Consider the following 24,701-nt stretch of genomic DNA (forward strand, 5'->3'; position numbering starts at 1 on the left):
ATTTACATTACAATCAAGCAAACAACTTTAACAGGCTATTTTAATGTACTTGGAGATGATGTTCAAAAAAGTAATGATATATACAAATAAAGCATATTAAATGGGAGTCAAGTGTTTACACAAATGTTTCAAAAAAAGTTTGTGAACATGTCAAAATAAATGTTGAATTTTCTTCAGCTTTTATCAGGGGTCTTCACAGTGGAATGAACCACTAATTATTCTGGCATGTATTTTACCGACAGATGCTCTTTCTGCCACAACCCAGACTTGAGTACACTAACCTGAGAACCCCCAGTGCTGGGAAACACCCATACACTCTCTCATTCACACACACACACACACACACACACACACACACACACACACACACACACACACACACACACACACACACACACACACACACACACACACACACACACCACGGCCAGTTTAGTTTGTCCAATTCTAAAATTGGATCAGAAAAGGTTGGGACAATATGCAAAACGGAAGTAAAAAAAGTTGTGTTTTCTAAATTTACTTTGACTTGTGTTTTATTGCAGACAATACAAAAAACATTATTTAATGTGGTTCTCTGGATTTTTATCGTTTTTTTAAATATGATTTAGTATATTTGTTGCATTTTGTGCTTCTAAATGTGCCGCACATTCTCTATTGGAGACAGGTTGGGACTCCAGACAGGACAGTCAATTACCTGTACCCTTTTCCTCCGCAATGTTCCTCAAAGAAAGATAGGAAGACATTTGGATATTTCACCTTCAACAGAGCATAACATAATTAAAAGATTCAAGATATCTATACGAATATCAGTGCATAAACTACAACCATGATCCATACCAACTTCTTTCTAGAAATGGCATAAAATTGAAAAATGTTGGTCAAAAGCATACGCTTACAAACAAATCAACACATAAGCAGCACTTTGAGATGCCATCTTTATTTTTATTTTTTTAGCTCAGCTGACAGAAATAAAAAATACAGGATTGTGGGATATCGAAGGCAGTGAAGGATATACATCCATACTGCCTTTAAAATTCAATCAGAAGAAGAAACCTCCAGATTATGATCTAAACTGAACAACCAGAATCCTTGATCCCTCAGGCAGCACTGCACCAAGAATCATCAGCAATATCACTACATGAGCTCATGAATACTTTGGCAAACCTTTGTCAAGCACCACAATACGTAGTTACATCCACAAATGGCAGTGAAAACTGTACTGTGCCAAAAGAAAGCCCTATGTTACAGTGTCCAGAAGCGCCATCGATTTCTCTGGGCTTGGAGGCATCTGGGATAGACCATCACACTAAGGAAAAGTGTACTGTGGTCAGATTAATCAGATTTTAGGTATTTTTGGGGAGAAATGTAGACTGTTCTCTGGACCAGAGAAGAAAAGGATTATCCAGACTGTTACCAGTAACAAGTCCAAAATCCAGGGTCTGTTGTAATCAAGTGCCCTTGGCAAAGGGAACTTGCACGTCTGTGATGGCACCATTAATGCTGAAAAGTACATAGAGATTTTGGAGCACAATATTCTGCCTTCTTTTCCAGGGACACCCATGCATATTTCAACAAGAAAATGCAAAACCACATTCTGCATACATTACAAAGTCCTGGCTATGGAGGATAAGGATAAAGGTACTTGACTGTCCTGCTTGCAGTCCCAACCTGTCTCCAATAGAGAATGTGTGGCACATTTTGAAACGCAAAATGCGACAACGAAGAACTTATACTGTTGCCCACTTTAAGACTTCTTTGCAGGAAGAATAGAACAAATTACTCCTGAAACACTTCATAACTTGATGTCTTCAGTCCCTCATTGTCTTTTAAGTGTTGTGAAAAGGAATGCCAACATTACAAAGTGGTGTGCTGGAAGAACCAAAATTGGATTACATGTTTATTTAAAAAAAAACTATAAAAATCATGAGGAACACATCAGGTAATGTTTGTTGTATTGTCTGCAATGAATTACAAGTCAAAGTAAATTTAGAAATCACTACTTTCTTTTTTAACCTTCTTTGTTTTACTTAAAAAATATATAAAAGGGTTAAGTGACTTTAGACTTCATTTTACAGTACCCCCTCCCATTCACGTCACACTTGTGATAGCATCATCTGCTTTAATTTAATTCTGTAAATATATTATCCCCATTCACCTACATCCTCTATTTATTCATCTGCTCATCCATTCATTCAGCAACCCTTCCATCCTGAAGATAGAAAAAAAAAACAGCATAATGAGGGTTCGTAAGACCTGTCTACTTCTATTGTCCCTCTCAATAAGTTAGCGAGTGGGTGAGAGGAGCGAGACTTGCCAGCAGACAGAATTGAAATTAAGGTCAGCATGTTTTACATTAATATTTATGAAGGCAAACCAGTAATAGAAACATTATCACAGACACTCTTAACATTACACACACACACACATACACACACTCACATTTAATGCACGCAACAGCATTAGAACGGTATCTAATCGTCATTACACACACATCAGCACGTGTAATTACGCACATAGTTGGACGCAATTTAATGTGAAATATCGCTAATTTTCATCTTTAAGGTTGAGCGTTGTGCTCCTTCTGGAACCGCAGTGTTTTCCTGGAACTCTGCGATAGCTACGGCATATGGTGAGCCCAGAGAGCAGCCGAGAACAGGAAAGAATAAAACGTGGGGTGAGATTAGCATTTCATTTCAGCTGTGAGCAGTTCTGAATTCAAATGCTGTTTTCCACCTAAAAGGGAGGTATTTAGAACAACAGGAGGCACAAAGGTGTGGAGCTCATCTCCGCCGCCTCTACCCCATTTTGCAAGCCCATTAGTGAGTGCGCGCAAGAGGGATATAAAAAAAGAGAATGAAAAAGATAGAGAGAGAGAGGGGGGAGAGAGTAAAGGGCTTCTTTATCCGATCACCGTGAACTGCTCTCAGGCTAAACACAGTGGTCATTCCTAGTGGATGGAGGGATATTTATGTGTGTATTTGACTGAAGTTGGCTGTCGGCTGTGCTCTTGCAAAGCGAGAGCTTAAATCCAAGGCAGCAGTTTTGAATTTCCTCACAAAAAATTGTCAGTTTGTGTTTATTTATGCGGCATAATCTTCTGCCTGTGGTGAGAGACTCGGGAGTTTCTCCACACGTGAGCGGAGCTCTGCAGCGAGCGACTGAACGCCCATCTCATCTATCTAGCGCTAATCCTAATGTCCCAGAGACATAAGAACCGATAACGATGACATTATTTCAACAAACACCCCCCAATCCCCAACCAGGATCACTATAAATATCAGTTACTCATACTGCACGGCCTCGCGCCATGGCTCGCTGTTCAAATATCCTTCATAAATGGTTGGTGTGGGTGTCAATGTAAAAGCTCCTTCTGGTGCCGTGCAATTTTATCTCTCTAATCCACACAAACAGTCTCCCTGCTGGCAGTTCTTTCACTGGGGTCAAAGATGCTAGACTGAGATGGGATTTGTTGATGCGATTGTCTGAGCCTGGTTGGAATTAATGATCCTGTTCTGACATACACACTCTCTCTTGCTCTCTCTCTCCGACTGCTAACAGCATGATAATATCACCTACACTAGGACACTACTGCACAATCACAGCAGAAGCAGTTTTATTAGTGTTGTTACTACAGAGTCAGTACAAGTGACATAAAAACACCTGTAGAAACTGTAGCTATATGCAGGAATCCTAAAGGTCATTTCAATACAATTTTAAGACTTTTAAAGGGTCACGAAACACCAAAACACATTTTTGAGATGTTGTCAGTCATATATGTGTCATCATTCTTCAAAACTGTGTTTAACTATTTAGAAATGGATCTCCTAAAAGTAGTAAATGCTTCACTTCTCACAGGGATTTTTCCTAACTCACTTAAAACTTACTTAAGAGCAACCTGGATAACACCCTATTGTGCAATTACAGGCCAATCTTAAATCTCCCTTTCATTGGAAAAATCATTGAAAAGGTTGTTTTTAACCAGGTTAACAAGTTCTTAAACTTCAAGGGGTGTTTAGACAATTTTCAATCTAGTTTCAGACCACATCACAATACAGAGAGCGCTCTTATAAAGATAATCAATGATATACGCCTATATACAGATTCAGGCAAACTAACAGTGCTGGTATTGCTCGATCTCAGTGCTGCATTTGACACTGTCGATCACAGCATACTTCTGGATAGGCTGGAAAACTGGGTTGGGCTGTCTGGGATGGTCCTCAAATGGTTCAGATCTTATCTTGAAGGGAGAGGTTACTATGTCAGTATAGGTGACCATAGGTCAAGGTCCCACAAAGCTTGATTCTGGTACATCTCCTGTTCAACCTCTATATGCTCCCTCTGAGCCAAATAATGAGAAACAACCAAATTTCCTACCACAGCTATGCTGATGACATACAGATCTACTAAGCCTTACTGCCTAATGACTACAGCTCCATTGACACCCTCTGCCAGTGCATTGATGAAATTAACAGTTAGTTGTGCCAAAACTTTCTTCAGTTAAACAAAGAGAAAACTGAAGTTATTGCATTTGGGAACAAAGATGAGGTTCGCAAGGTGAATGCTTACCTTGGCTCTACAGGTCAAACAACAAAAATAAGGTCAAGAATCTTGGTGTGACTCTGGAGTCAGATCTGAGTTTCAATAGTCATGTCAAAGCACTCATCCAGAATGCTGTGGCCAGGATTCTGACCAGAACCAGGAAAATCAGAACGCATCACACCTGTCCTCAGGTCTTTACACTGGCTCCCAGTTACATTCAGAATAGATTTTAAAGTATTATTACTTGTCTATAAATCACTAAATGGCCTAGGACCACAATACATTACAGATATACTCACTGAATACAAACCTAACAGATCACTCAGATATTTAGGATCACATGAACTTCCAAGAGTTCAGTCAAAGCAAGGTAAATCGGCTTTCAGCTACTACGCCCCTCGCTGCTGGAATCAGCTTCCAGAAATGATCAGATGTGCACCAACATTAGGCACATTCAAATCAAGACTGAAAACACATCTGTTTAGCTGTGCCTTTACTGAATAAGCACTGTGCTACGTCTGACAGATTGCACTATTATGTCTTTCTTTTCTTTTTTTATTCTTTTATAACCTGTTTTAACACATTTTAATCTGTTTTTAATCATTTTTATTATTAGTTTTTATTTTTTTTATACTTGTCTTTTTATTCTTGTTTATGTAAAGCACTTTGAACTGCCACTGTGTAGGAAATGTGCGATATAAATAAACTTGCCTTGCCTTGTGTCCTATGCAGCTAAAAAGTCTATTAGGACACTTATTTCACAAAAAAGTGAAAATTTGTTGTTTTTGCGTTTTTTTGAGCAAATTTGAGCAAATTGAAACGAATTTTTGAAGCTGTGTCACGGCGATTAGTTTCTTGTGTGTATTCCAGCGTGTAGAACGGCTATCTGTACTGGCGAGTACAACAAGTGCAGAATTAATTCATGAGAAAGACTTGGTTCAAACCAATCAGCGCGCTCTATTGCTTATGAGGTGCAACTTCATTAATATGCATGATAGCTTCAAAGACTCGTTTTTACCTGTTACAGTGTTCAGACGGCAGAGAGACACCATGTTGTGTTGCCGAAACAAGTGTGGATTACAGTGCACACGACAGAAATACGTTTGTAAGAAACATTTTTTACCCAAGAGCTTTTCGCATATGGAAATGGTGAAAACCGGATTTGCCACTCCTCTCCTTTTAAAAAAAGACGCGGTTCCAGTTCGTGTTGATTGTCATATCTCTACAGATTTGGTAAGTGTGTGATCAGTGTTCTTTGTTTGTGTATTCACAGTTAGTTTGTATCATCAGCAGTACTCTTTCAGTTTTTAAAGACATACCTTAGTCAAAATGATTTAGTTACTAAGTTTACAGTGCGTTAATATCACCACAACATTATGGACTGAAAAGATCCGCTGTAAATGTAAATAACACCTTAATCAAACTATTTCCGTTGTGTAGGATTTTTGCCGAATTTTGTGACAGGATAGTCTATACACACACAGCTTTCTGACGCTACCTACCAAGTGCATCTAAGTTACCGAGAAATGTGGAGGGTTTTTTTCTCCCATACAGTGTGCGGTATCAAACATTCTATTAAAACTACACTCATCCAGCAGTTCCTCGCATCCAATATCTCATTTGTCATGGGGGGCAGCCATGAATTGTTCCTCAATGAAAGTGAAAGTGCAGTTAACTGCAGTTAAAGTCGACAAATGAATAATTTGGCAAATAATCTGGCAAATAATTTGATTACTGATGTCCATGCAAACATAGTCACTGTCTTTCTACCCTGCGTCTGTTTGTTTTGCCCCTGTCAAAATCAGCGCATTCCCAAACAGAAACTCCCATTTTTATGCAAAACCTTCCCTCTTTCCCTCCCCAGACACTCCCACCTAAACAAAGCTAGACTCACCCACTTTCCTGACTTTTTTCAAACTAGAGGTGTGAAGGTTGAGGCAGGGGGGTTTTGTGGCCCTTTAAAGAACTTTGAATATTTTAAGACCTTATCAACACTTTAAGTTCTAATCAGTATCAAACCTTTAACTTAATAAACAGTTGTTAATAAACAGTTGTAGTTAAACAAATCAATGGAGCACAACCATGCAACAGAACTCAGATAAGCTCGGAAGAAACAAAGCTTGAAAGAATTGTTTTCAGGCTTCAGCCACTGTTTAAACTCATCTTTCTCCAACCAGGAGTACTCAAACTTACATTTGCCCATTTTGCCGTTTGTTTCGCTCTATGGTTTTGCTATATGTGGAGAGCATCACATCACCTTCCCGCATTTGCTGCAAATTATGTGAAATCACCCAGATGGAGAAGCTTGGCCGGATGTGCCTCACTCGAACCAATTACGTGGATTGAGCATGCCGTTACTAATATTAGGAAGAAAATAAATATATTTATGCTGTTTTAAGGGCCTTGTTTTTTTATAAATGATTTATTAACTTTTAATACTTCCACGCAGACACACTGTTCCAAAATTGCTGTCAGCCAAACCCAATAATTAGTGGATGACGCTAAATGCAGATGCCAACAGAAGCTGTGTGCGAAAGCTCTAAAATGTTGCCTTTGGAGGCAGGATTGCAAGGAAGGTAAGCATAAAGGAATCCAAAATCTACTTCACTTCCTGTCTCTGGAGGTTTCTTCTTCTGATTGATTTTCAAAGGCAGTATAGATGTATATCCTTCACTGCCTTCGATATCCCACAATCCTGTGTTTTCCATTTCTGACAGCTGAGCTAAAATATAAAGATGGCACCTCAAAGTGCTGCTTATGTGTCGATTTGTTGGTAAATGTATGTTTTTGACCAACATTTTTCACTTTTATGGCATTTCTAGATAGTAGTTGCTATTGTAGTAAGCAAATATCTCCCTAGTTATCACCTCTCTATTTTGTTGTATGTGATTAAATCATTTTGCTGTCTCAGACGTCTGTCTGAAATCTGTTTTACAAGGTGGCTTCGTGCAGAACCCTGCCTCCAGAGTCACTGCCTGATTGAGCAACAAGTGAACAGGCTAAGCTCTTGGACGAAGCCAATGTCTAACATATGTTGAACCTGTACACTTTTTTACTATTTGCAGAGGAAAACACATTTACTTAGATTGCTTTCGTAGTGTAAACACGCATGTGATTGAATTTGTTTGAATACCACAGCTGATTCGAATGTTATCACTTGATTAAATGGGCGTTATCAGTGGTTAACATCTGATAGATATGGGTCAGTTACCGTTAGGCTCAGAAGGCTGTTATCATCCATCCACATCCACATCATCAGCTATAGATCACATACGGCTGCGGTCGGAAGTTAACGAGAATTATTTATATTATTTATTAGATTTCCCATTAATTGAATTTTATTAACCTCTACCCCTACCCCAACTCTAAACCAAACTGTCATAGTAATGTAAAAACTAACCTGGATCTGGAGTCTTCTCAATTTGTATAGCCAATTAACCATGTGGATGGATGATAACAGCCCTGAGTCTACCAGCAGGCACAGAAGGCACCTACTGGCTCATATCTATCAGCTGATATCTGTGACAACGCCCATTCGATCGAGTGATAACATTCGAAGCGGGTGAGTACCAACTGCTCTACTGACCAAACGTGATTGTTATAGGATGCAGTGTCCAAAAACAAGTTATTCATAATTCATTTTGTTGTACCAAAACACAATGATTGTAATCAAAATCATAATTGCTCTTAAACAAAACTATACAGCTCTCAGCATAATTGAGTACACCCTATTTTAAAAATGTGTTTTTACCATTTCTCACTGAATATAGGCAATGTATTTTGGAGCGTTTAAACAAAACAGATTTATTAAACCAATATATTTATTAAAATAATATATTTGTCACCAAACATATTTAGAAATTCAAAGATAATACAATTAAATTCAAGCAAAATATTTGGCTTCAGTACTGACTAATCTAGTGTTTTTGCACAAATATAATATTGTATACAGTAGCTTCCTATTAAAAATATGAATTTAAAAGATTTGTGAGGGCTGTACTTAGGCTGGACAATTTGGCCTAAAATCGAAATCTTGATTAACTTAACATTTTAACTCTATTACGATTAATGAATGATTATTTATTTATTCAACATTTGTTGCCCACTCCGCACCACCCACACTTGTCAACCTTACCAAGCCGAACAATCACAGAGCCTGCGCGATTCATCTTCGCAACGTGTAGTTGCCTTTTTTTGAGAGGTCAGCATCGGCATCAGTCATGGCGAGGGGTATGCAACCGCATGGAGGCTGCACCAGACCATATGCTGTGCTCGACGCAGAAGTGTAAGTGTGGACAGGTGATTCCACACGCGGTAGGGAAAAATCTGATCGATTATATCGAATGTCTATTCTGTATCTGAATGTGTATTCTCTATCATATTCTGAATGTCGATTTCAATTACTTTTTGATTAATCACCCAGCCTTAAGTGTACTCATACTGTATATGGTGAGCACTGTATGTGGAACACCTTCAAATGTGTTCAAATGTGTTTCACATGTGATTTACATACTTTCACAAGCAATTTTAACATGGTGAGCTTATCGATTGTTCCAGAAAATAGTCATGGCTACCTAGCTTATTTCTCTAGCAATGAAACAGTTATAACACCCCTGACTAGAACTAAAAGCCTCACATACAGTAATTTCATATTTTAGGGCATAGCTTACGCCCCAAATATCTAATTACCTCACTGTTAACTCACCCTCCTTTCTTTTTTCTGTTTATTTAGAAAAATGCTGTATTAACTCATTGACTTCCGTAGTAAGAAAAAAATACTTTGGAAGTCAATGAGTATTAACCAGAATTCTTCAAAATATCATCTTTAGCGTTCAACAGAAGAGAGGTTTTAAACAAGTGAAGAGTAAGTGATCACAGAGAGGACATTTTTGGCTGAACTATCCCTTCAAGACACATCTCTGGAGCTGTGATGAACCAAATCCTCTCCATTAGTAAAGCTCGCAAACATCTCCGTTTTAATCCATCTTCCAGTCTGAAACATGTTTACAATCACTTCACAGTCACCCCGCGTTCTGTCTTGAAGTGTCTGATGTACGCTGTGTCGCGTTGATCAAATACACATAACAAGGCAGACTTCGCCGTCTGAATGACCTCTCTTTCTTCACACGTTACAAATTATCCAGCTTGTGCGCCGCTGTGAAGTTGGACTCTGATTCCCGGCCCCCGCAGCCAGGATGAAAGAGGAAGCTTAAACAGCGAGCAGCGCTGTGTGTTCAAACCCAGTGGCTGCCGTCGCTCTCCCTGCCTATCATAAGCAGCTCTAAGAACTTCACTCTCTCTCCTGCTCAGTTGTGAGCTTTTATCTAGACACCTGGGTGTTTGTTTTTACCAGCCAGGATCGAGCAGATGTTCTGTGTGTAACCTGGCTGTAACGTCATTGACCACTGCGAAACATGGACAAAGACAGTTGTTATTTTATTCAGTATTTCATTTGTATATGTATTTTAGGGGTGTCCAAACTCTGAGGGCCTGTGTCCTGCATAGTTTAGCTTCAACTACCTTCAACACGTATGCCTGGAAGTTTCTAGTATACCTAGAAAGAGCTTGATTTAGCTGGTTCAGGTGTATTTCATTGGGGTTGGAAATAAAATATGCAGGACACCGGCCATCCAGAACTGAGTTTGGACATCCCTGAAGTATTGCTTTGGTAAAATGCTGTATTTCCAGTATTTACACATCAAAATGCTCCTCTCTAAATCTACGTAAAGAGTTTTGGATGCTTAATGATATTCCTGTGTTAAATGTAATGTGTTATGAGTTCTTCAAATATCACGTTTTTTGCATGCTTAAGTATGTTATTTTAAATCGAGACATGCGACATGCACAAATAGAGAGTAATATGGTCTCAAAATACATCGCTGTAAGTGCACTGCTTGGCAAGATTCAACCAATCAGCAAGTTGTTTTCACATGATGTCATTGATGACGTGCAAAATTCAGATGGAGGGCAGGAAGTGATTCTTCTACATAGGAATCGCTATCAGAACGTCAAAATGTTTCTGTTTTATGTTGTTCATAATTGTTCAAATTGACCAAAACAAGAAATGTCAAACAGCTTTAATGGACTTCCAAAAGTGTTTGCTCATAAAGGGGGGAAAGTTCAAGAAACTGTCTGAAAAACAGAAGAAAAGGTGGCATAATAAACATTTATTCAATACATCTATGTGTATAAACCTTTTTTAATGCAATAATTCGTTTGACAGCACCAATTAAGATTATAAACAAGCCTAGCTATGCGTATAAATACGTTATATATACACTGTATATAGCCACATACAAACACCACTACACTTATACAAAATCCAGGAGAATATACATATGTATATACAATGTACCCAGCCAATCATTGCAATGAAATGAAACGCTTTTACTGAACAAATTCCAGTATGCACATTAAAAAAGGTCATGTGCTTTTGTTATAAGAGATCATGTGATGATAAAATGTGTGTGAATAGATAAACCAGCAGGCTGAGCACATTGTAAAACATCTGAAATGTTGTTTTGGTCATTCTAAAATGCCATAACCGTTTCAGTATTAGTGATATAATATTATTAATTACCTCCAGAACTGTCAAGAGCGTCTGCACTCGGCACCTCATGGCTTTAAACCACGTGTTCATTCCATGTCGGCATTTGTCTTCTGAGGCGCAAGTCACTTATTAAATAAAGAAAAGATTCGCACAGCTTCTCCTACCACAGCAAATTCCACTTTTACTGTTGATATTTGGTGCCATTTAATCAGGAAGTGACGATTTTGTTCTCTTTGGATGGAAACGCTGCATTATGCACACGTTTTTTATGCGATATTCCAGTTTTGCGCATAGATTTAACTCACGTTTTTGGATGGAAACATAGCTAGTGGTTCCTGATGATCGTTGCTGATTGTTGTGTAGCAATAATAGATGCCACAGAAGGGCGAGCTTAAAAATGCTTTGAACTTGGCAAAGGAAGTGTCATGCCTCGTGTGAAACAATTATATTTGCGATATTCGAGTTTTACTGATGTTTTTCACAATTGCTGATTCAGTAATTATTTGCTATTTGTTTACTAATATTCTCTGTATACTAATATTGTTCTTTATAGTATAACCACTTATTTTACTTGCCAGAAAATAAGATTTTTTAGGAAACGCGAAATACAGGACAAAACATGATGAGTCACTATGCTTAAAAAAGCATGCTGTTTCTCCTGGGTGCGCATGGTTACCATAATGTACATTGTTATGAATTTGCTTGTTTGTTTTCATTTTATAATATAATATAATATAATATAATATAATATAATATAATATAATATAATATAATATAATATAATATAATATAATATAATATAATATAATATAATATAATATAACACGGTGGCTTAGTGGTTAGCACTGTCACCTCTCAGCAAGAAGGTTGTTGGTTCGAGTCCCGGCTGGATTAGTTGGCATTTCTGTGTGGAGTTTGCATGTTCTCCAGTGTTCGTGTGGGTTTACGTACAATAAAATCATGATATACTGGCCTTACGCTGCCATTTTTTATTCCAACAGTGAAATGGATAGAAAGTAAGTTTTTAAAGTGAAACCCCCAGGAGAAAAAGAGGATGACGATCACTCTCTGTTTCATCTGCTCTGGAGATTTTCCTGTCGGCTGATCTGTTACATGTTCTCCTAGTTCTCCTCAGGGGAGTTTTCCTGCCTGATGGAGGTCTGGGGATGGATATGCACCCTTATCATCCTGGAGGAGGAAAAGAGAAATCTTCCCACAGCTCTATAGGAGCAGGTTGATATCATCTTACTGTATATACTCTGCTAAAAATAATGGATTTAATCAGTAGTTTTTCCAAGTAATAATATCTAAACATCCTTAAAATAAGATTACTTTAGAGGCAAAATTGCAGTGGATAAGACTTTTATCTTGAGTTATTTTTTCTGGCCCCCTGGGCATTCGTTTCCTGTTTCAAACATAAGCTTTAATAAAACCTCATCTGACTTTGTTAGATTTATACTTAAAACAAGAATTAATAATGTATCCATAGGGTAATAAACGTTATATATACAGTATTCTTAAGCAATTTTGCTTCTTAGATAAATTTATTGTTTTAATATTTTACTGGAAAAAAAGACAATGCTGCTTAGGATTTTTTTAATGTGTGTGTAAACGCCAAGTATACTCTTTTTAGAGAGGAAGAGGGTGCTGTCAGAGGTTTGGGATGAGGGTTGATGGAAAATGTCATTATGCTGCATGTTTTATTCATGTTTTTGCCGAGACACGGGAGGCATTTTAGAATTCCATTTTTAATGACTATTGATTGATTGTGCTCAACATGATGTAAGACGAAGCTGTGGAGGTAAGAAAGCTGTGTGTGCACTACATGCAAACACATTGATAAAATAATGCTTTCGATTAAATTTTTTTTGACAGAATTTAATATTGTGATGCCAAGTCCTGACACTAAGGATAGCCTGATGGCCCGGGGCCAGAGTGAGAGATGCTCGGGACAGTAGACAGAATTGTCTGTTGTCCGATCAGGCCATTGTTTATGATTTGGCCATAACTATCACTTAATATGTGTGCAAATGCAGACTTAGAATCAAGAAACAGCACAACTGACAAAAATAACAATGTTTAAGTGAACAACATACAGATAACATACGAGAGAGAGAGAAAAAAAAAAGGATGATTAAGCGAGCATAGAGAGACACAGTCCTGATTATCAACATAACTACTGGCCCATTTCCACTGAGTGGTACCATACGGTTCCGTACACTTTTATGGCTGTTTCCACAGTCAAAAGATACCTAAAAGCGAACTCCACTGTACCACTTTTTGGGTACCCTTTTGAAATGGTATCTAGCACAACAAAGAGGTACCAAAATGCAGAGTGAACTGATAATGTTGTCAATGAAAAATGACAAACATATGTCTCAAACACAATAATTCGACTTTAGAATTATGTATAGTTGTATTCTGATGTCATCATTTTACTGTGAATTAACAAACAGGACAAATTTAGTCTGTTCAAATCCATCATTCAATGTCTATACAAAATTTAGCATTTAACCAAGAGTAGATCTACACATAAGCCTAATATTATTATTGTTGTTTTACCATTTGATTGAGAAATAACAATAATAATAGCCCACTCATATTAACCTTTATTTTACATCAGAATCGTGAGAAAATCGTGATCTTGATTTAAAGCAAACAGCAGAATAAACCACCAACAGCCTATGTTTTACGCAGTGGATGCCCTTCCAGCTGCAATCCAACACTGGGAAAAATCCATACACTATTGCATTCAAACTCATACACTACAGCCAATTAAGCTTATTCAATTCACCTATACCGCATGTCTTTGGACTGTGAAGGAAACAGGAGCACTCTGAGGAAACCCAAGTGAACACGGGGAGAACATGCAAACTTCACACAGAAATGCCAACTGACCTAGCCGGGGCTCGAACCAGTGACCTTCTTGCTGTGAGGTGATAGTGCTATCCACTGCGCCCTGACTTCCTCCAGTTTAAATTGCAAGTTAAAAAGTGGATTATAAAAATGCCAAACAGAAGGATATTCAGGGAACATTTAAACCTGCTTTATACACAGATGCTGCATTGACTGCAGAGGAGGAGGTCTATGTAATATTTGCAGGTTAGTTTAACATGCAATAAACAGATGCACAATTTTTCTCCAATGATGGGAATAAGAAGCTGTAGATGGAAAGAGAGAGAGGGAGAGAGAGAGAGAGAGAGGCATGTGAGAGGTGCTGATATTGGATTCCATTACAGTTGTCAATTTCACACACACACACACACACACAAAACACAGAGCATCTTGAGCTCTGCATACTCGGGGGGGAGAAAGTGTGAGATGTCTTGAATCTTGGAGAACGGTACAAATTTAATACCGGGCTGAGCAATGCCACAGTCCCGGAGATCCCACAATAACGCAACTGCTATTCCCAGTCCAGGTCTCGGAAATAAATGCATTTATCGCAGTTCAGCCTCACACGACGCTGGAGAAGTGCTGAAAACAGCAATGACAACAGCTGCTACTGCTCGCAAACACAGCAAACACAAAGCAGATGAAGAGAAGCACTACAGGAAAACAACAGGCCGACCAATTGGAGTTAGTGAGGAGAGTGAGTCGAAAAGCAATATCCTTTAAACCTCTCTGCCATCAAACCAAGACAAAGAAACCCAGACAAGCAGAAAAAATAAACAGAGCTAGAATGACTTACAATACTGAATACATAAACATCATTACTTGAAAACTTTAAAGTAAATAATTAATATCTAAGCTATATTATATTATACTATTATTATTATTATTATTATTATTATTATTATTTTAGTGCTACTGGTAACTGCCTATTTACCAGTTTAGCTTAATCTTAAAACGTAACATTCGCTAACAATGTCAATATTTTTAATTGGTAACAAATTTTAATTATATCTGAAACATCATATACATCATGTATGTACACTTCAGCTCTCTGGGGTCCACTATTTTTTCTCTTTCATCCTTGAAATGTGTTATTGTCTTATTGGATCCATCCATCACAACACACATTCATGATGAAAATATCCAAGACTGACACTTTGCAATCAACTGAGAGCCCATAAACTCCATGTTTTATGAGACTGTGGTCTGACGAGACCCAGAGACACCTCAGTAAACCCCTTTCAGAGATCACAGTAAAGGCTACACAGTGCATAATCTAAATATATTTACCATATTCTATTTCAAACCATTCATGTTTAGGTAATGCTAATTATTTATTTTTGACACACAAATTATGCCTTTGCTACAGATATACATGCAATTTGCACCCACAATCCAATATGCAAATACAAATAAATAAATTAAGGAAAGCCAAGGCAAGTTTATGTATAGAGCACATTTCATACACAGTGGTAAATGGTAAAAGTGCTTTACATGAACAATAATAAATGAAACAAGAAAATAAAAATGATTAAATGAATTAAAAATGATTAAAAACAGATTAAAACATGTTGAAACAGGTTATAAATGAATAAAAAAAGTAAAAAAAGACATAAGTGCGATCTGTTGGAGATAGTACATGTACTCATTCGGTAAAGGCACAGCTAAACAAATGTGTTTTCAGTCTTGATTTGAATGTGCCTAATGTTGGAGCACATCTGATCATTTCTGAAAGCTGATTCCAGCAGCAGGGGGCGTAACAGCTGAAAGACAATTCACCTTGCTTTGACCGAACTGTTGGGTTTGTATTCAGTGAGCATATTTGTAATGTATTGAGGTCCTAGGCCATTTTGTGATTTATAGACAAGTAATAATACTTTAAAATCTATTCTAAATGTAACTGGGAGCCGGTGTAAAGACCTGAGGACAGGTGTGATGTGCTCTGATTTTCTTGGTTCTGGTCAGAATCCTGGCCGCAGCATTCTGGATGAGCTGCAACTGACTGACTGTCTTTTTGGGAAGGCCAGTGAGGAGTCCATTACAGTAATCCACCTAAGTCCTCACTGGAAACAAAGCATCTAATTCTTGCATTGTTTTTGAGATGATAGTATTCTGATATACTTACTGCTTTGATGTGACTATTGAAATTCACATCTGACTCCAGCTAGTCAAAGAGGGAGGGAAAAATTCAGTGATAATGATCATACTGTGTTTATATCTGACCTCACGGAGAAAGAAAAATGTATGTTGCTCAATTAATCACACAAATTCACGATTAATTAAAAGAAAATTACATAATTTGGATCTAATGTGCAGAAATTAAGTAACACAGTTGTTTTTGTATTTAAAACCTAAACATTTTCCCACATCTATCGAGCTTCTTCTTGTTTACAAATGTGTTGTTTTGTTGCTTTAAATAATCGCTCTTAATTAAAGAATACATCCAACCTAACCTAAACACCACGTTTGTTAATGAATACTGAGATCGTATCATTAATCAGCGACTGTGAGCCTGAGTCACGCGTGAGGAGATCAGATATCAGTTTCTTAAAGGAATCTTAAACAAAGCAGCTTACTTTTCTGCCGTTCTCATCTGAAACATCACTGATCCCTTAATGAAATGAAATAAGCTCTGAAAATCCTCCCCTGCCCACCAATTCTGTCTGTTTATCAAATGGCCAGAGGGACTGACCGCAGACGTAATATCTGATAAGAAGCCTAATCAGGATCCCTGTGCGGAGTCAAAATTATAAGAACCCTTGACTAGACACTGATAAGAGGCTAAACTTTCTCAAGCACAGGCTTTAGGTACTCCTCTTATTACTTTCTTTTGGTTATTGATTAAAGGAATGATTCGCATCAAAAATGAAAATTCTCTCAAACCATGTCTCTGCAGAACAAATATGATGTTTTTTCATTCATTTGTGAAACAGGATTATCAAAACGTCCATTTCTTTAACAAACTCTACAACAAACCACAGGAACAGGTAACAGACAAGGATGTTGACAATTCAAGACTGCACAAAACTAAGCAAAACTAGGGAAGTATAAATACACAGGACATGATGAGCTTAAATACAAACATAGGTGAGACACAGGTGGAACTAATGAATACAAAGAAATGGCGGGAAAACAGAACAAAGGAATCACATGATACAAACAAAAGTACATGGAACACGTCATGAGAAAACACAGAACCTGACAAGAGGGTTTTGCTACATTTTTGTGCATCTAAAGTACATTGTGTTGTCCATGAGCTTATTGTACAGATTACCTAGTGAATCACTGACCTAAACCCTCCCCACAACCCAAACAATAGTGTTTTCAAAAAGAAAGCGAAAAGTGTACTATGGCCATGTAGTTGTACCTTGATTTCATATTGCTTTTATCTGTCTTGAGCTCTTATCTGTCTTTTTGCTTTACTGGAATCAAACCCGAGCACTCTGCATCACAAGTACAACACCGTAGTTCAAGGACAACAATGTGAGCTAATGACCATGCTAGAAAAATTGTCAATATGCCGGCAGCTAGCTCTCTGCAACTCTCACATTGTCGCCCACTGACGCTAAGCCCTGCTGCGCCTGGACAGTACCTGGATGGGAAACCACAACCACAAGCTAGGTTGCTGTCGGAGGTGGTTTTAGTGAGACCAGCAGGGGGAGACCACAGACTGGTGTGGTCTGTGTGGGTCCTAATACCCCAGTATAGTGACGGGGACTCTATACTGCTCAGTGAGTGCTGTCTTTAGGATGAGACGTTAAACCAAGGTCCTGACTCTCTGTGGTCATTAAAAATCCCAGGATGTTCTTCGAAAAAGAGTTGGGGTTTATCCCCGGCAGCCTGGCCAAATTTGCCCACTGGCCTCTGTCCATCATGGCCTCTCAACCATCCCTATATCTTAATCGGCTTCATCACTCTTTCTCCTCTCCACTAATCAGCTGGTGTGTGGTGTGCGGTCTGACGCAATATTGCTGCTGTTGTGTCATCTAGGTGGATGCTGCACACTGGTGGTGGATGAGGAGATTCCAGAAAAGCGCTATATAAATGTAAGAAAATATTTTTATTTATTATTACATGGATATAGATATGTGAGGCCATCTAATCTGATGATAAACCAGTCATTGTTAAGCAATAAATGTTGACTTTTATGTACTATTATGTACTATACTCAACCCAATCTCATTGGAAAATGTAACTATTTTACATTATTGGTGTAACTGTGGCTCATTCTGATTTGTACAATCTTTTTTTTTAGATTGGAGTGTGACCAGAGTGCGAATTAAAGGGGGGTTTGTGGGGGAATGACCCCCCTAATTAATACTTGATCCCCCCCTGAAGACATCACAACAAGATGTATGGAGGGTCAGTCCTTTAATAGTGAAAAGTAGTTTCCTCAGATCTGTATCTTAATTGATTGAATAATTGTTAATATTGAATAATTTAAATATATAAAATATGAATTCATGTTTACTTTAAATTTAATTATATTCTTCTATTAAAATATTTTTTTGAAAAGATTTTGTCAAATAAAATATAGAGTCATCCACTATAATTTTGTGGCTCAAAAGTATCGGTTCAGGCACCGTTTTGGCACCGGTACCACTTTAAAAGTAAAAAAAACTTTTCGATTTAGCACCGGTATCAAAATAACCCCAAACGATACCCAACCCTAGTTGTGACAAATCTGTAAAAATAACTAAAATCACTTTACATGCAGGACAAATGCACTTTACTAAAAAGCTTAAGTCAAAACATTTAGACTGCTCCCTGATATTTTCCAGCAGGAGAGGTTATAAACTCCGCCCTTTCCATGTTCATCAAATGGGGCTTTTCTTTGGATTTAGTTATGATTGTATGATATTTTAGTTATGCTTAAGTGCACTTGTGATTGGGTCTGTGGGATTCTGATACCTTTATTTTCATTTGCACAGCAATTTGAAAAATAAAAAAGCAAAACAAAGTCATAAAAAATGCTTTATTCTCTCGGGTTCACTTCTTCCTCACTGTAAAGGCCTTTCCCCAACGAACGTTCTTTCCACCAGAGACACAATAATCAGTCAGCATGGCAAACACCTCCTCGTTGCTAATTAGAACTGCTGTATTTTTAGATGTGTGCCAAATACACGACAAAGGCGCTCAATTCCATCTGCATCATATGCATGGCAGAGAACATTTCTGCCTAGAGAATTCTTCACATGCTGTCACTGATTGTCTCTTTTCTATATGACTGAGAGGAGACAGTGTTTATATAGTATGCTGTTTGTTCTACTTAACATGAGGTTTCTTACAAAGTGCTTCACATTTCTCATTGTACTTTATCTTATAGTATTAAAGGGCTCCAATTTTGGCATTTTTTTATGTCTTTTGTGTCTTCAGAATGTGTCTGTGAAATTTCAGGTCAAAATACCCATCAGATAACTTATTATACCATGCTGAATATGTCAAGTTTGGGGGTCAGAGAGAATTGTAGCCGTTTTGCACCTGTGCCTTTAAATGAAAATGAGATGGTTCTCCCCACCCACTTAAATTATGTTCTCCCCACCTTCTCTTCTGACATTTCACTTCAGAGTTGGATAACCAGGGTTTGAATGTCAGGATGAACACAGCAAAATGACAAACAGTAACTTAGACATGATAAAATCTCACAGTCACAAATATCTTTGCAAGATGAATGAGCCATACACCGTTACAACAATGCTCATACACATAGAAGCAAACATACAATGTGCTGTTTTTGAGATCCAGTATAGCTAAGTTAGTGTACAAAATAAACCAGGACTCCTGTTGTGTGATTGAAGCATCCTCGTTTATAGTTGTGTACACTATGCAGTTGGTCCAGCAATGATGAACTACATAGCTCAAAAGTATAGTTTAAAGTGCTATAAAAATACAAAGAGTACCAATTACTGCTTCTTGAAGTGCAGTTGGATCACAGAGAGCTGGAGCAGATCTTTTAATCCCAGTTTCTTTGCGAATCCTGTCTTGTATTTATGATAATACAAATTAATCCTGAGACATGGTAATATGCGACTGTCAATCAATGTTGACAGGCGGGGAAAACTGCACTTCTATGTTACAGTGCGGTGGGCCCAAAAATCACTGAGATATGAATCATATTTCAATGTCAGAGAATTAAAAAAAGGGATTTGTTTTGTTTTGTTTTTGTTGTTTTGTGACCATGGGCACACTTTACCTACATAGATTTCTGTCCAAACAGCTTTTATAAGTTTACTTTAAATGATAGCACATTTCACCAGCTTTCCTCACCTTTGACCTCCATCTCATTTTTGAACCATCGGACGTCAGCCGCAGGTTTGCTGCCAGAGGTCACACAGGACAGAGTGATGTGATCTCCCTCCAGGACCGGCTTGGTGAGTCCATTGATCTCTGGTTTCTTAGGCACACCTGAAAAAGAAGCAGACTTGTGATTTAGAGAAAGTGAGAGAGAGATGAAACTCAGCTCTTTATTGGAGCTCAAAATATTAACAGTAGGTGAATGTAATGTTAATGGAGAACGATTAGAGATATTTTATTTATATCTTCTGTGAACCACCTTTTTTTGCCTGAGGTTTTTTTGTCGTTCACTGGGGTTAATTTAAATTTCGACTCTTTCATTTAGTGGTTATTTGATCCTATTATTTCAGTTTTTAAAAGCAGCAGGGTGTTTATGATTAAATTTAGCTTATAATTTGGAATGTCAATCAATTTGAGATTCCAAAACGAATGAATTACATATGCTGATTAATCAACAAATTAAAATACAATTAATTACATCTACCCTAACATTCAAGAGCTTTGAACTCTTTATGCCTACCCAGGTTGCATGTACAGTATTCATTCAAAGATACAATTTACATTGATTTTACAGAACTAGAAACAAAAAGATAAACAATGCTGCTCCACAATGATAAAAAATGTTACGTCCTTCTGGCAACCAGAGAAGATCTTTCCCTTAAAAATAAAGCTAAGAATTTCTATGTAACATGGAATCCATTTATTGAGTAATTTAACACCCTCTTTCCTCTGTATTTGTCCCCTTACATATACAATATTAACATGATGTTACATGTTCTTGTCAAAAAAAGTATACATATGTAAAAGTAAAAATTTGTGACAATAAAAATAATTTAATAAAGAGAATGTTAAGAAAGATTCAATTTACAGTTTATTACAACAGTTTTAAAATTGCTGAATTTCAGCAGTCATTGCTTCAGTCTCCATTGAGTATGTTTACATGGACACTGATTAAGACAATACTCCGATTAAGACTCTACCATGTAAACAGCATTTTTTGATGAATTTAATCCGATTAAGGTAATAATCAAACTAAACAGAAACCAAATTAAGACGTGGAGTATGCCGATTTTAGTCGCATTAGTGAAGTGCAGTACAGACATATAAACACCTTAATCAAACTATTAACGTCATGTAGGATTTTTGCCGCATAAATACGCTTTATTCTGAAACTATTGTAAGTGTGAACTCGTGAAACACACCTAATTACATGAAACTCTGAAGGAAATGTGGATTTGCGGTGACGCAATGTTAATCAAATTATGAGCTTTAACATGTAAAAATGGGATCATGAAAGGAACATTCAAAAAGCAACTCAGTAAACACATTAATCATATTGTTGTCTTATTCAGATTAATACTGATTAATACTTCCATTGCTGATGTTCATGTAAATGTAGTCAGTGACATCTTCAAGAATCAGTCTAATATTTTGATTTGCATTTTCTCGTGGCACATTTTTTGCAGGAAAAAACTATTTATTTATTTATTTATGGAAAGAATGTAAAAAAGTATTTATTTTAACAGCTTGTTTGTTTAATAAACCTTTGGTAAGTAAAAAACAATCCTACTTATAATTTTTTATTAGAAATATACCAATAATTGCTTCAAAGTAAGATACTTCAACAACACTGAACTACTGCATGAATGCTACTGACCTACAATCACATTTAAACTACCAAATTTTTAATTGCATTGCCAATACAGTTAATTCAAATATATATATTTTTTTACTTATCACCAAGGCCAGATAGAATTTGGGGAGGTTTTTTTTTTTGCTATTTCTGCTCAGAATTTTGTACAATAATCTGCGAATATATGTAGAATGATTTTGAGAATGTAAAAGCAGAAAGCTGAATTAAATATTGAAAATAATAATAAAAAAAAAACAGCTCACATTGAATATATAATTTTACAAATATCATCTAAATATTTACAAATAATTAAATAATATTACTGAAAATGACATAAAAACGGAATAAATATATATTTACACTTTTTTACATAAGCAAATAAATAGAGTTAATGATGGAAAAAGTTTCTGCACCCACAGATTCCATGCGGGCCTACTTATAACACACCTGAGATCACCTGACAGAGAAGACCTCAAACGTTTGTTTCCACGTACAAAAGCCATCAGAATTTCAATCTTATGAAATGTTTCAAGCACACAGGAAACTCTGTGGCCCACAAATACATTACTGTGTCAGGAGCTTCCTCTCTGAGGTAGCGGCCTGAGACAAAGAAAAATCAATAGGGAACATTAGTCAGGAAAATTAGATATTGGGTTCGCTTTGATTGAAGATGAGATCAGACGTTTGGCATTCAGTTCACAGGCCTTATTGCTCCCCTGAGTAAGAGGCCTTAATCACATTCCTGAGAAATAAATCAAAGCAAAAACAAACCACAATGTACTGTGCATTAAAAAGCAACAGAGTAAATACATCAGTCATTCCGCAGCATTGTGGCCTGTAACCTCTGCTGGACGCTGTGCTGTTTGTTAATACTGTCCCAAGATGACATAAAGGAAAACGGCAGATGCCAAGCTGTCGCTGCTGATTGGTTCATTTCTTGATATCTGATATACAAAGGTTTTGGGGAAAACCTTGTAAAGTCAAATTCAATTGTGCTACATTGGTGTCTCATATTTCTATGTTTTGGATATTTCTGATTGATTGTGGCAGTGGTAATTCGTCAAAAAATAGAGTTTCATGGTTTTAAGACACACACGTGGTTTAGTAATTTACACAAAAAACACTGAACTTAAACACTACATCTTCAATCCCTATGCAGTGTGCACTAGTTGTTAATGATGTTTTAAAATGTTTCCGCTTAAAACTTCATTAATCCCCTTAGCAGGGGTGGACAAGCTCGATTCTGGAGGGCCGGTGTCCTACACAGTTTAGCTCCAACTCTTATCAAACACACCTGCTTATAGATTTCTAGTGATATTGAAGACACTGATTAGCATGTTTGGGTGTGTTTGATTAGTGTTGGAGCTATACTGTGCAGGACACTGGCCCTCCAGGACTGAGTTTGTCCACCTCTGCCTTAGAGCAATTAATTCTGGCAATAAATTCTTTCGGATATGCAGTAAAAACATCATGGTCTTGACTAGTTAGCATTGCCAGATCATGGTAAAAAAAAGAACAGAAAATAAGAACAACTCAAAAATAACCCAAACATTATGAAAACCATCAAAACAAAATATTGCAAGCACCATGTGTACATTACTAACTCAATACACTGGATGGTTTAAGACTGCTGCTTATAATATGAAGACCTGGCAACAGTTCAAAAACAAGCTCTAAGAAGCAGCCTTCAAATCATAAACAAAACACACTGCCTCTGTTGATGAAGGTTTAGTTAAAGTCTGCATGAAATCGTGAAATCATGAAACTTAAGGCCGAATCACACTGTGCAATTTTTTTTATAATCCTGAACGATTGTAGCATGTCAGACTGCACAAACATGGCTCCCATATCACACTGTAAGATCTCAGCAATCATAAAGTCAGACTGAACGTTAATAAAGACACGCCAAACATGAAAGAAAATGCTCCCGGAGTTTGGCGTCATCCACTCGTGACACTTACGCCCCATTCACACGAGGCGTCAGCTTCAATGCTTCCCATTCACTTTGAATGGGTGACGTCAGAAGTTGCCGAACTGCATTGTGGATCCGTAATTGACGGAAGCGTCAGTCAATTAGATCGCTGTATGCAAATACACCATCTCAGGCAGTGGCCTATTGCTGGCTAATTTCAATGGCTGACTTCAATTGGCCAACTTCAGACACGCCCTCTGTCAAGTGTTGACGCTGAAGCCCCGTGTGAATGGGGCGCTACACTATCCCTTATTCTGAAATGATTCCTCACAGCAAACGTAAACAATCTGTAGTGGCAAATTTTGCACACAGCATGTCTCTATAATAAAACCAGAAAGCAAAAAAAACGGTCTGATATTTCCCTGCAGTCATTTGAATTGTCATCAAATTCGGAGCTCCTATTGGTTCTTGGATTGACGCTAATCGCAGCTGTTGTCACAATGCAGGAAAGTCTCTGAAATCTTCTGACAGAACTTCATCAGAGGAAAAATCTGATGGCAACGGGCACTAAGCAGCTGTCAGTGAACATGTTAAACCAACGATCAAAGATCACCGATTTTAGCCTAGGATTTTAGGAATCTTTTAGGATTTCCCAAATTTGTCTCAGATGACAAAGTTGTGGCTGAAATCTCACAGTGTGAGCACGGCTTTAGTTAATGTTCATTTTGCTAGCACAAATTGTCCTAAGCTGAACATTTATTCTTTGCAAGTTAATAAATTTTTTTTGTAATCTATCCATTTGCTTCCATTATAATATGGAAGTCCTTCACTAATGACGTCAGTTTAATGGCTTGGTCAAAATGTGCCTAACCACGCAT

General features: G+C 37.4%; 1 protein-coding gene across 5 annotated transcripts in view; it reads right to left on the reverse strand.

The window, feature by feature from the left end:
- cadm2a (cell adhesion molecule 2a) overlaps positions 1-24,701 on the reverse strand; it is a 660,886-nt gene that overhangs the window by 37,695 nt on the left and 598,490 nt on the right. For all 5 annotated transcript variants that reach the window (XM_056466536.1, XM_056466535.1, XM_056466533.1 and 2 more), the window contains one exon: positions 20,252-20,389. In XM_056466536.1, coding sequence (XP_056322511.1) covers positions 20,252-20,389 — 138 coding nt within the window. The remainder of the gene's footprint in view (positions 1-20,251; positions 20,390-24,701) is intronic.

Source organism: Danio aesculapii, chromosome 10 (genome assembly GCF_903798145.1).
Source record: "Danio aesculapii chromosome 10, fDanAes4.1, whole genome shotgun sequence".
NCBI classification, from domain to species: Eukaryota; Metazoa; Chordata; class Actinopteri; order Cypriniformes; family Danionidae; genus Danio; species Danio aesculapii.